At 48.4% G+C, this 13,089-nt stretch overlaps 1 protein-coding gene across 3 annotated transcripts in view; it reads right to left on the reverse strand.

Annotated features, from left to right (window-relative positions):
• Positions 1-13,089, reverse strand: part of PIK3AP1 (phosphoinositide-3-kinase adaptor protein 1) — a 124,388-nt gene that overhangs the window by 20,812 nt on the left and 90,487 nt on the right. For all 3 annotated transcript variants that reach the window (XM_066239301.1, XM_066239302.1, XM_066239303.1), the window contains exons 10-13: positions 10,254-10,448; positions 5,486-5,551; positions 3,062-3,267; positions 1,778-1,850 (exon numbers count right to left, since the gene is read on the reverse strand). In XM_066239301.1, the coding sequence (XP_066095398.1) occupies positions 1,778-1,850; positions 3,062-3,267; positions 5,486-5,551; positions 10,254-10,448 (540 nt within the window). The remainder of the gene's footprint in view (positions 1-1,777; positions 1,851-3,061; positions 3,268-5,485; positions 5,552-10,253; positions 10,449-13,089) is intronic.

A 13,089-nucleotide genomic window follows, 5' to 3' on the forward strand; every position in this document is an offset into this window, starting at 1 on the left:
CTGAGACAAAACAGACAAGTTCTTAACCTTATGGGTGAGGGGGTAAGGTGGTGGTGGGAAATAACCATGCAAACAGGCACACAGGATAATTCCAGTCTGTGACGTGTGGAAAGGAAGGTAAGCAGTGGCACAGGAAGTGAGTGTTGGAGGCTACTCTGGAGAGAGCGGCAGAGAAGGCTTCTCTGAGGAGGAGAACTTACAGCCAAGCACTGAAGAATAAAAAGAGCCAGCCAGTGAAGGTGTGGGGAAAGAAGGAGAGGGAAATGCAAGTGCAAAGGCCCTGGGGAGGATGCTTTCAGCTTGACAGAGAAACAAAAAGGAGTCCATTGTGACTAGAGAGCACAGGGTGGTGGGGGGTGGGGGGTGAGCCTAGAGGTCAGATCATGTATGATTTCCCCCTGGGTGTGACAAGAGCCTCTGGAGGGTTTTAAACGAGGGAGTGGCACAATCTGATAGTTTATTTTTAAAAGGTCTTTGGCTGCAGTTTGCAGGATTAACTGTAGAAGAGTAAGGATGGGCATAGAGAGGCGACTGAAGAGGCTCCTGCATTAATCCAGGAAAAGGGATGGCAGTTTGGCAGCAGCTGCGGCGTGGGAGGCGGTCAGAATGAGCAGACTTAAGTTGCATTTTGGAATTGCTGATGGTTTGAGTCAAGGACTGAAGTAACAGCAATCAGAGGATGGAAAAGAGAAGAACTGGATGAATGGAAAGATATATAGTTCTGCAGACGCTCAAATGAGGAAGGAACATAATGGTCTGAGGTGGTCCAGGCGGCTTCACTGTGAAGGGCTCCAGGCTGGGTCTTGCAGCCCAGCAGTATTCATGCAGATGAGATGGGAGAGGCATGATGAGCAAGGGATCTGTGGCAGGAAGATGCCTTGTTTGAAGACTGGGATGCTACCAGCCTGACCAGGGTCATAGGAAGTCGGGCTGTTGATGGCAGCTGGAGACAGACTACGAAACTGATACACAAGCTTAACTCCTCACATAATGAGGCTCCATTCAAGATCTGAGAGCCTCTAAAATCCTTTTATTTTATTTTATTTTATTTTATTTTGCCAGCCCCTCTCGGTGTAAGGCTGGCCACATGAACCACGGAGCCCCACCACACCACAGTTTTCAGTGGGAGTATGCAGTGTGAGCAGATGCTCATTCTTTGATCAGGCCACATGAGTAGCACTTGAGGGAGGATGGGTCCCGGGGAATGGAGGGCCCGGGCCTCAGTGTGCACAACGGGAACTTCCGGGCCTGCTATTGGAGCTTCATGACACAGGGCAGGAGACCTGCTCCGCCCGGGTCCTGAGCTTCTGAAGAAGGGTGTGGTGTGAACACTGATGACACAGTTTTCTGCTTGAATCAAAACAGATACTATGCAAATGGGATTTTCTTCAATCTGCTCAAGAGAAGAAAAAAAAAACAAAAAAAAAACTTCCCTAAATGCCCCGGGGAGAGGGGGAGAGTTGGTGCCTGGGGAGAAAGCATTACCATACTTTCTGAGTGGGTGGGAGTGGGGGGGTTTAGAAAGATGCAGAGTTCAAGCCATTCATTCATTCATTTGCTGACATGTCTTATGTTCTAGGTATTAGACGTACAGACTTAACAAGACAAAGCCATTGCCCAAAAGGATCTCACAGTCTAGTGGGGGACCCAGATATGTAAACAGGGTGACAGGTGCTGGGCAAGCAGTCTCCCCACTCAGGCCCCAGCAGAAAAAAGTCAAGCACAACAGGTTACAGCAAAGCTTCTCACAATGCCGCACCCCTAGGAAGCCACATACCTGCCTGCTTTCCTAATTTTTGCTTCTCTTTCTGTCTTCGGGTGATACTATCCCTTAGCCGTTTAAGATTTTCCTGGAAAAAAAAAATTAGTTCATTTTTAAAGTATGCATCAGAATTATATCCTTTAGGCATTAAAACTTTTTCTAATTTTATGCTGTTTGTAAGATACATCACATTGCAATAACATTGCCAACATGCAAATGAAGCTGAGTGTATTTGCAATCAGTCCCCAGAGAAATCCAAGTACTCTTAGAAGTTGTGTTTGAACAGAAGAGAGAGACATATAGTCCACAATCAAGTGCCTCCCCTCCTCCCTGATTCCCCTGACCTTAAAGGACATCAATTGCTCTCCATAAGTTTGTTGGAGGCCTGGGTCAAGGCTTACCTTCTCCCTAAAAACTCCCCACACTGCACCTGTCCTTAGTGACAACTGTCACTGGGCTATGCTGCGTGTGTGTGTGTGTGTGTGCGTGTGTGTGTGCGTGTGTGTGCGCTGCTCTTCAGAGGTACTGTGAACTCTTGAAGGACAAGAGACAGGTCTTCTATCTTCCTGTAATCCTGCAGCCTAGTCTATTATAATCATTCAACAAATGTTGAATATACATGTAAGAGCTGAAATTTGTTGCTATTTTAGTCAATAAACAACAATCACCTGAAAGCAAAGTGTCTGAGCAGTCTAGGGAAAATCCCCCAGGGACTAATATCCAGCCATGCAGAAGGTTCACATGAGAGAGGCCACACTGGAAAGGGGGGCTGGGCTGGGACTGTAACTGAGACACTAGCTTGGTCTGGGAAGCCATCGGGAATACTGGGAGTCATGTGTGTGAGTTTAACTCGGGTGGTTTTATATCTGTGACTTGTTTTGTTCATTTAATCATATTTCTTGGGAGCTTTCCAAGTTCCCTCTGAGATCTAAAGTGTGGCAGTTCTCCGAGTCTTGCCACTAGGGGTAGAGAGGGGAACTCTGGAAATCTCAAGTACAGGGCCACATGCTGAGGGAAGCCACAGCCGCAGATTTCGGGTAAACAATTGAGTTTTTGTTCCTGGTCTCTAGCCTTGTGACAACCAGAAAAGCCATCCAGCTCTTAAGACAGGGAGCTGTGGAGGTTACAGACTCTAGGTGACAGATACGCATACACACGACTCACAATGACACGCAAATAAACGTTCACAGGCCCAGCCACAGGTGCTTCGTTACAGCCATGCAGAAGACAGCTGCGGACCCAGCCCTCCACTCCACTCTCCGGGAAACAGACACGAAACAAACTCTACCCAGCCTTTACCTGCTGGAAGCGAAAGGATTCAGACCGCTTCTTCTGGTTGAGCTGCCACTCCTTGAAGTGGAGCACAGCTTCGTCTACGTTGACAATGCCCAGCTTCACCTGCTCCTGGAGGGTAATTAGCTGTCGCTGGCCTGGTGTCTTCATCCCGGCGAAAGGGTCATATATACTTGACTGGGGCCTGTCTCTACACGGCCTGACAGGAGGCTCTGGAAAGAACGGCAAAGCTCAGCCTGACAGCTCCCCGCCGGGGAGTCGGCTGCACGTGTGAGGTTAACAAGGCCGGTCAGGGGCTCAAGGGAACTTGTCTCACAAGAACAATTACATGTGGGATCAAGAAGCGGGAAAGATGTTACGGGGTCAGAGAGCAGGAAGCGGCTAATAATTTCAAAGCCTGTTTTACACGACAGTAGACCAGGCCACAACCTTTTAGGGAGGTCTGAATTCTGCTGATGAGTAAGTCAAGTTCCCCCAGCCTGAATTACGGACAGGCCTTCAGAGCAGCAGCAGCTCCCAGCCCAGGCACTTCTGACATTTTGGCCTGGATGATTCTTTGTTAGCATCATCTCTGGCCTCTACCTACTAGATGCCAGTAACACTCCCTTCCTCAGCTGTGACAATCAGAAAATCCCAGATTGCTAAATGTCCTGGGTGGGTATGGGAGGAGAAAGCACCCCCAGGTGAGAACCATGGCTTTAGACCAGGGGTCCCCAAACTATGGCCCGTGGGCCGCATGCGGCCCCCTGAGGCCATTTATCCAGCCCTCACTGCACTTCCGGAAGGGGCACCTCTTTCATTGGTGGTCAGTGAGAGGAGCATATTGACCATCTCATTAGCCAAAAGCAGGCCCATAGTTCCCATTGAAATACTGGCCAGTTTGTTGATTTAAATTTACTTGTTCTTTATTTTAAATATTGTATTTGTTCCCGTTTTGTTTTTTTTACTTTAAAATAAGATATGTGCAGTGTGCATAGGGATTTGTTCATAGTTTTTTTTTTATAGTCCGGCCCTCCAACGGTCTGAGGGACAGTGAACTGGCCCCCTGTGTAAAAAGTTTGGGGACCCCTGCTTTAGACTATCGTCCACTCGGAGGACAGAATATACAGCAACGTCCAGCCAGATGCTTCTCCCCCATTCCCAGCTCTCCTCATCCTCCCTGCTCTGAGCAGCAGGGAGCACTAAGATGGTGAACCCACAGGCATGAAATGCCCGAGGAGACTGGAGCACCAATGGAATCACAATGCAAGTCCAGAATCAGCAGGTGCAAATTGGTTCTGAGTCCCATCTGGCTCTCCTTGGGTTGTGCCAATTTCTTTTCTTTTTTTTTTTTTTTTTGAAGTTTATCCATCATTCTTCCCAACTCTTCACTCATCTGTCTACTCACACTCACATGCCTTTCTCCCAAGTTTACCTTCTTCTTCTTTTTTTTTTTTTTGACAGAGGGAGTCAGAGAGAGGGACAGACAGGAAGGGAGAGAGATGAGAAGCATCAATTTTTTGTTGCAGCACCTGAGTTTTTCACTGATTGCTTTCTCATATGTGCCTTGACCAGGAGGCTACAGCAGACCGAGTAACCCCTTGCTTGAGCCAGCGACCTTGGGTCCAAGCTGGTGAGCTTTGCTCAAACCAGATGAGCCTGCACTCAAGCTAGTGACCTTGAGGTCTCAAACCTGAGTCCTCTGTGTCCCAGTCCAACCCTCTACCCACTGCACCACCACCTGGGCAGGCCCAAGTTTGCCTTTTTGAAGGCTGCCTCTAATTATATTGGGAGATGAAGTGGGGAACAAACAAAATGCACCAACCCCCATCTGACCAATTCCCATCTACAACCACAGTCCTTAGGGATGCCTTCAAATGCTTAGATGGTGTCATGGCTTCTTTTCAAAAGAATCGTCAAAGGGATAATACTGAAAGCTTCTGTTTAGCATAAGGAAATTAATCTAGAAGAAAAGAGCACTTGTCTCCTCAAACTTCTTTAAAAGTCTTAAAAAAATAAAAGAAAAATGTTACCCAATGGTGAGCAAAATGTCTCTTAAACAAGAGTTGAATTAATGTATAGTTTAGCTAAGATAGACAGGGTAAGTGTAGCATGGTGGGACTGTATCATTGGGCCAAGACTGGGTGCTGGGCCACCCATGTTCACCTTGTTGAGGACCATCTCAGTGTTCAGATTGTACTTCTGTTTGCTGTTACTGACACCTTCTAAAATATTAATATCCTTGTACTGTATTCATGGGCACCCCAATGTCCTTTTCCTTTCCTGTCAGTATAGGATTTTCAGACAGCTCCATCCAAGGCATCCTTTGGCTCTCTTTGTTCAAAGTTAACTAAGGAGTTGTTGTGACAACTGCAAATCACTGAAACATGAACACTTCTACCACCCGGAAGTTCAGGTCATACGAAAGGAAGCTGAGGACGTCTGGCTTACCTTTCCTGATGCTCTCTGAGGAAACATAGAAATTCCCAGGCCGCTCTTGACTTTTTTCTGCAAAAACTGTGAGATAAAGAAGATTCTAGATAAAGCCAAAGCAGATCTCTTACTAAAGGGCTTTAAAACATATATTTACCAAAAAAAAAAATTACCAAAACCTTGTACAAAAATAAAAACCATAATGATCTCATACTTTGGACCACTGTGTGCAGTTCTGTAAATCAACACTCTCAGAGAAGCCACTAAGGAGCAGAAGCTGCAGGGGTTATGAGATGGAGACAGACCACGCAGACAAGGTCCCAAACCCAGAAAAACAAAGTCAGCTGGAGGGCATGGTTGGCACTCTTTGCGGAACCTTGATTGCTTTCTCATATGTGCCTTGACCGGGGGGGGGGGGGGCTACAGCAGACCGAGTGACCCCTTGTTCAAGCCAGCGACCTTGGGCTCAAGCTGGTGAGCTTTGCTCAAACCAGATGAGCCCATGCTCAAGCTGGCGACCTCGGGGTTTCAAACCTGGGTCCTCTGCATCCCAGTCTGATGCTCTATCCACTGCGCCACCGCCTGGTCAGGCTGGTAGGCACTCTTGAGATTGTTAAAGAGAAGGGCGATGTGAACAACAATGTGTGCTGGATCCCCGAATGCCTGAAGCTGGCCAGAGAACACCTGGAAGCTTGAAAATAAAAGGAAATGCCACTGAACACGTCAAGAAAGGCCACGGAACAGGTGCAATGTGTGCCCAGCTCCAAAGGAGTCGAGATGAAGTCACTCATGAGTGGCAGACCCATAAAGGCAAGCAGGAAATACTGAGAAGTGACAAATGTCCACTTTAATGGTAGGACATCATAGTGGTTAAGGCTCCCTGTGCTCTACACAAGACTCCCTGGATTCAAATCCTGGCTCTGCAACTCATGAGCCATGTGATCTTGAACAAGAGGCTTGACCACTTCTGGCCTCAGTTTTCCTATCTGTAGGATGAGGATGATAACAGTACCTTCCTCACTGGGTTGTTGAGCGTATTACACAAGTTAACACACAGAAAGTACTTGGAGAAGTGCCTGGGATGTGCAAGCTCTCAGTTGTAGCTTTGATTATCTGTATTTACATCTAAACCTTGAGAATGATGCCAATAGGACAGCAATACCTTGGCCTGCTAGTGAACACAAGTTATGTCAGTATAAGTGCTTTACAGCAGGGGTCCCCAAACTTTTTACACAGGGGGCCAGTTCACTGTCCCTCAGACCGTTGGAGGGCCGGACTATAAAAAAAACTATGAACAAATCCCTATGCACACTGCACATATCTTATTTTAAAGTAAAAAAAACAAAACTGGAACAAATACAATATTTAAAATAAAGAACAAGTAAATTTAAATCAACAAACTGACCAGTATTTCAATGGGAACTATGGGCCTGCTTTTGGTTAATAAGATGGTCAATGTCCGGTTCCATATTTGTCACTGCTAGCCGTAACAAGTGATATGATGTGCTTCCGGAGCCGTGACGCGTGCGTCCCGCGTCACTGGAAGTAGTACTGTACATGAGCGATGCCGCCACATACAGGACTCCAGGAGCACAGGATGCGGATGACCACTAATGAAAGAGGTGCCCCTTCCGGAAGTGCAGCGGGGGCTGGATAAATGGCCTTAGGGGGCCGCATGCGGCCCGCGGGCTGAAGTTTGGGGACCCCTGCTTTACAGTTTATAAGGTAGTTCCCATGTTAACACATCTGACTCACACAATAAGGCTATGGGTGAATATTATTATAATATATGCATCAGTGTATTCATATAGTATTATGGTACCCATTTTATCGATGAGGAAGCTAGAGGGTGAAATGACTTACCCAATGTCCCACGCTGTACAGCTGGAAAATGCAAGAGCTAGGACACAAACACAGCTTTTCGGGCTTCCAAACCCCTGCCCTTTCAGCCATTTCCTGTCTCTCTCCTTTCCTCTGCTTCCCCACAGTCCTTCAGCAAGTCCATCAGAGCTCTTTAGGAATAGCCTGTGCCCCTGTCCCAACCGCCTCCCCATAATGAGCTATGCCATCGACACACGCTCCTTCACCCTTCCGCCATGTAGGCATTGCTGCGTGCTCTCCACTGAGGTTCCCTCAGCCGCGGCCTGGAGACAGGGTCCAAGTGCAAGTAATCTACGTGTGAAGTGATGGAGGTAAGACAGGAAAGTAGATAAAGCAATAAATGGCGGGTTATCCAGTAAGTCGCCTCGGTGGGCAAGCTAGGGAGTTCCGGAAAGCAACATTGAGGACGCACCTCAATGTTTCTCCAGGAGAGGGGTAAGTAAGCTGGGTACTCATCCACCAACCCCTATCAGTCACTGGTTTAAAGCTGTGTCCAGGGGTGTTAACCCCCAACTCTTCCAGCCTGTCCTGCAAAGGGTCAGAGGAGGCTCTGGCTGCCAAAGAAAGCCATTAGACTAAGAGACACAGGGCCTGACAGGCAGGGTACAGCCAGTGGACACAGAAATGTAAAGAGCTGGGAGGATGTAGAAAGGGCACCAATAGTGTGCGCTACACATGCCAAAGGAGGTGTCACCTAAAGGGATGGCAAACCAGGAGCACCGACAGCACTTGGCAATGCAGAATGTCCCTCCACTGTATTTCTACCCAGTTTAGGATTCCCAGATAAACAAACCAAAACCAAAGCCAAAAAAAGAGTGTGCAATATTTGGGACATACTTAAAATAAAAATTATTTGCTATTTGTCTAATATCCATACTCAACTGGGCGTCCTGTTCTTTATCTGACACCCCTAGTCCAAACACCTGGGGCTCTGGTTGAGGGGTTCCCTCCCCCAATTTACCATCTCCTTTTGCTACACTTTTCACAATCTGCTTATTCTATCAACAATGGAATGAAGGTCAGATACATAGATCTGGCAATATTTGTACTCTTAAAGTACCTGTAATCATACGAATACAATCAAGTCCTGAAAGACAGTGAAATTGGCAGTGCTATCAGCATCTGCTGTCACAGGGACCATTATAAAGAAGTCAAAACCCGGCCCTGGCCGGTTGGCTCAGCAGTAGAGCGTCGGCCTGGCGTGCGGGGGACCCGGGTTCGATTCCCGGCCAGGGCACACAGGAGAAGCGCCCATCTGGTTCTCCACCCCCCTCTCCTTCCTCTCTGTCTCTCTCTTCCCCTCCCACAGCCAAGGCTCCATTGGAGCAAAGATGGCCCGGGCGCTGGGGATGGCTCCTTGGCCGCTGCCCCAGGCGCTAGAGTGGCTCTGGTCGTGGCAGAGCGACGCCCTGGAGGGGCAGAGCATCGCCCCCTGGTGGGCAGAGCGTGGCCCCTGGTGGGCGTGCCAGGTGGATCCCGGTCGGGTGCATGCGGGAGTCTGTCTGACTGTCTCTCTCCGTTTCCAGCTTCAGAAAAATACAAAAAAATAAATAAATAAAAAATAAAAGAAGTCAAAACCCAATTCTCCTAATTTTTATTAATATAGGTAGGTAGACAGCCTAGCATAATGGCTGAAAGTCTGTGAAGACAGCCTCCCTCAGTTCAAATTCTGGCTCTGCTATATGGTAATCAAGTGACCTCTGTAAGCTTCTATTTTCCTCATCTGGAAAATGGGGATGGATAATGGTCCTTACCAAATAGAATAGATTACTATAAAGATTAAATGACATGTTCCAGATATAGCACTCTTGGTGTATTTCAATAAATGTTAACGATTTAAAATTAATAATAAGAAGAAGAGTTTCAGGAGATAAACATTTAGCAGGATTCTTGTCATGTGGCGTAGAGGGAAATCCTGTGTATCTCTATCTTCACTCTGTGCGCATGCTTCCAGGAAGGCCAGAACTGAGTCTGATCACTGCTCCTACTCCAGCTCTCAAACTGGCCCCAAGCTCTGACCCTGGCCCTTGCGGCTGGTTGGAGAGCACTCAGACCAGGGGTCTCCAAACTACGGCCCGCGGGCCACATGCAGCCCCCTGAGGCCATTTATCCGGCCCCCGCCGCACTTCTGGAAGGGGCACCTCTTTCATTGGTGGTCAGTGAGAGGAGCATAGTTCCCATTGAAATACTGGTCAGTTTGTTGATTTAAATTTACTTGTTCTTTATTTTAAATATTGTATTTGTTCCCGTTTTGTTTTTTTACTTTAAAATAAGATATGTGCAGGCCCTGGCCAGTTGGCTCAGCGGTAGAGCCTCGGCCTGGCGTGCGGGGGACCCGGGTTTGATTCCTGGCCAGGGCACATAGGAGAAGCGCCCATTTGCTTCTCCACCCCCCCCTCCTTCCTCTCTGTCTCTCTCTTCCCCTCCCGCAGCCGAGGCTCCATTGAAGCAAGGATGGCCCGGGCGCTGGGGATGGCTCCTTGGCCTCTGCCCCAGGTGCTAGAGTGGCTCTGGTCGCAGCAGAGCGACACCCCGGAGGGGCAGAGCATCGCCCCCTGGTGGGCAGAGCATTGCCCCTGGTGGGTGTGCCAGGTGGATCCCGGTCAGGCCCATGCGGGAGTCTGTCTGACTGTCTCTCCCCGTTTCCAGCTTCAGAAAACAAACAAACAAACAAACAAATAAAATAAGATATGTGCAGTGTGCATAGGGATTTGTTCATAGTTTTTTTTATAGTCCGGCCCACCAACGGTCTGAGGGACAGTGAACTGGCCCCCTGTGTAAAAAGTTTGGGGACCCCTGACTCAGACCATTCTGAGTGACGATGGTTCAGAAGCCAGAGGATCCAGGGAATTCCTGCTGAGAAGCTCTGCACACTTCACTCGGCACCCTTCCCTGACATACTTGCCTTTAGAAATGTACGGTTCGTTGTCGGGAAGCTGGTGAGCACCAGAAGCACTGGCCTCTGGCCTAGGCACTGGGATAGGGGGCCTGCTGGCCAGGTCCACAGGAAAGGCCTCCTCCTCATCCACGGTGTGATAAACATCTTCAGGATCGTGACAGTACAGCTCCCTCTCCAAACTGGCCATTCCCACATTGTTGCCTAGAAACACAGTAAAAGGTGACTGAAAGCAGTGGCTGAGAACCCCATGCAAAGCAACTCAGAAAATACTCGTGTCATCTTCATTTGCCCCCATCAGTGCAGCAAAAGGAAGTGAGCTCGGCCCTGGCTGGTTGGCTCAGCGGTAGAGCGTCGGCCTGGCGTGCGGGGGACCCGGGTTCGATTCCCGGCCAGGGCACATAGGAGAAGCGCCCATTTGCTTCTCCATCCCCCCCTCCTTCCTCTCTGTCTCTCTCTTCCCCTCCCGCAGCCAAGGCTCCATTGGAGCAAAGATGGCCCGGGCGCTGGGGATGGCTCCTTGGCCTCTGCCCCAGGCGCTAGAGTGGCTCTGGTCGTGGCAGAGCGACGCCCCGGAGGGGCAGAGCGTCGCCCCTGGTGGTCATGCCGGGTGGATCCCAGTCGGGCGCATGCGGGAGTCTATCTGACTGTCTCTCCCCGTTTCCAGCTTCAGAAAAATACAAAAAAAAAAAAAAAAGGAAGTGAGCTCTAGGCTCTGTCATCTCAACTTTACTGCTGAGATTCATTTATTCATTCCATTAGGGAAAAGAGAGTACAGTCCCCAAAGCCCAAGGACACTCAGAATCAACCCCTGAGCCTGGGCAGCACTGTGAGGGTGGCCTGGAGTCCTCACCACCGACAGTTCCAGCACCCTTGTCCTCAGGATTAAAATGACTACAGCAAACCTTTCTGAGGACTTCCTCTGTGCCCAGTGCCATTCCGAGTGCATTACCCACATTATTTCGTTTGATTGTATAACAACGCTGTGGAGTAACTACAATCATTATTTTCATTTTGCAAATAAAGATACTAGGACCTTGGGGATTTAAATAACTTGCTCAGAGTCCCTTAGAGCCAGGCCAGGGCCCAGGAAAGCTGGTTCCAGAGCTCATACTCTCAACCGGCACTCTCTACTGCTCCTCTTGCAACCTTTGCCTCCATTCTGCTCCCCATCAACCAAAGGATTTAGGACTGAAGCTTGCCTCCTGCCCTCTGTCCCTGGAGTCATCACAACCCTCAGGTTTTCTCTGCCTCCTTCCTGGTGACAGGCTGAAATGCTCTGTGCTGGGACCTGAATATCCTTTTGGCTTCAGGAGTCTCAGCAGACCTGTTTTTGTATGCCATCCACTCCTCATACACGAGAGCTGTGTGACTTTGAACGTGTTATATAACCTCTCTGAGCCTGATTTCCCTCTGAGAGCTACTTACAGGAGTACTGTTGAGGGCAAAGATAATAAAGGGAAAGCACCCAGCTCAGTGTATACACATAGTAGGTGCTTTCTTCTCCCTTCCTTCTCCCTAGCACCATTCAGCCAACAAATCTTTGCTTAAACGCCTGCTTGAGATACAGGGATGAATAAAGCTTGGGTTTTCTTCCTATGAGATTTCTAGTCAAGTACTTTGTAGAATTTTTCATTGCATCTTCTGAGCTGCAGGGACTGCTTGGCTTCCCTGTGATTTGTCTACCACTGCTTACAACTTTCCTTTGCTAGTCACTGTGAAAATAACTTTTCCTATCCTGAGTCCCATTCTTTTTTTTTTTTTTTTTTTTTTTTTACAGAGAGAGAGAGTCAGAGATAGGGACAGACAGACAGGAACGGAGAGACGAGAAGCATCAATCATTAGTTTTTCGTTGCGTGTTGCAACACCTTAGTTGTTCATTGCCCCCCCCACATGTGCCTCGACTACAGGCCCTCAGCAGACTGAGTAACCCCTTGCTCGAGCCAGCAACCTTGGGTCCAAGCTAGTGAGCCCCGCTCAAACCAGATGAGCCCGCGCTCAAGCTGGCGACCTCGGGGTCTCGAACCTGGGTCCTTCCGCATCCCAGTCCGACGCTCCATCCACTGCGCCACCACCTGGTTAGGCCTGAGTCCCATTCTTTTAGCATCCTGCTTTCTATACCTATTTGATCAGTGGACCCCACCATAGATAATAAACAATTGAACAGAATTAAGGAATTATTCATATAATTTAACAGCTTTCACCTTTGGCACCTCCCATAATAAGAACAATACCAACAATAATAAACCTTTATTATTTGTTCTATGTCTGGCCCTGCTATGAGACCTAATGTATACTAACTCATTTAAAGTTTACAACATTCATCTCACTTTACAACTGGGGAAATTGCAACCCAGAGGAGCCAAATAACATGCCCAAGGTTTTCCAGCTCTCAGAAGGAAGAAGTAAGTCTGTGTTCTTAGCCTCTGTGCAGTAGAGCTTCAACTTAATAATAGTGGTGTATATTCCCCTATCTTCTCCTCCTTCACGAGACAGTGAAGTCTTTTGAAGAATTAATCACATCATTTTCCTTTGTGTCCCCCAGCCCAACATCCACAATAGTGCTTTGTTCATAGTAGGTACTCAATGAATTTTAGTTAAATAAAAATAAGCATGTACATTAAAAAAAAAAAAAGTCTTGCGGCCCTGGCCGGTTGGCTCAGCGGTAGAACGTCGGCCTGGCGTGCGGGGGACCCGGGTTCGATTCCCGGCCAGGGCACATAGGAGAAGTGCCCATTTGCTTCTCCACCCCCACCCCCTCCTTCCTCTCTGTCTCTCTCTTCCCCTCCCGCAGCCACAGCCAAGGCTCCATTGGAGCAAAGATGGCCCAGGCGCTGGGGATGGC

The sequence above is a fragment of the Saccopteryx bilineata genome, chromosome 7, assembly GCF_036850765.1.
Source record: "Saccopteryx bilineata isolate mSacBil1 chromosome 7, mSacBil1_pri_phased_curated, whole genome shotgun sequence".
In the NCBI taxonomy this organism is placed as follows: domain Eukaryota; kingdom Metazoa; phylum Chordata; class Mammalia; order Chiroptera; family Emballonuridae; genus Saccopteryx; species Saccopteryx bilineata.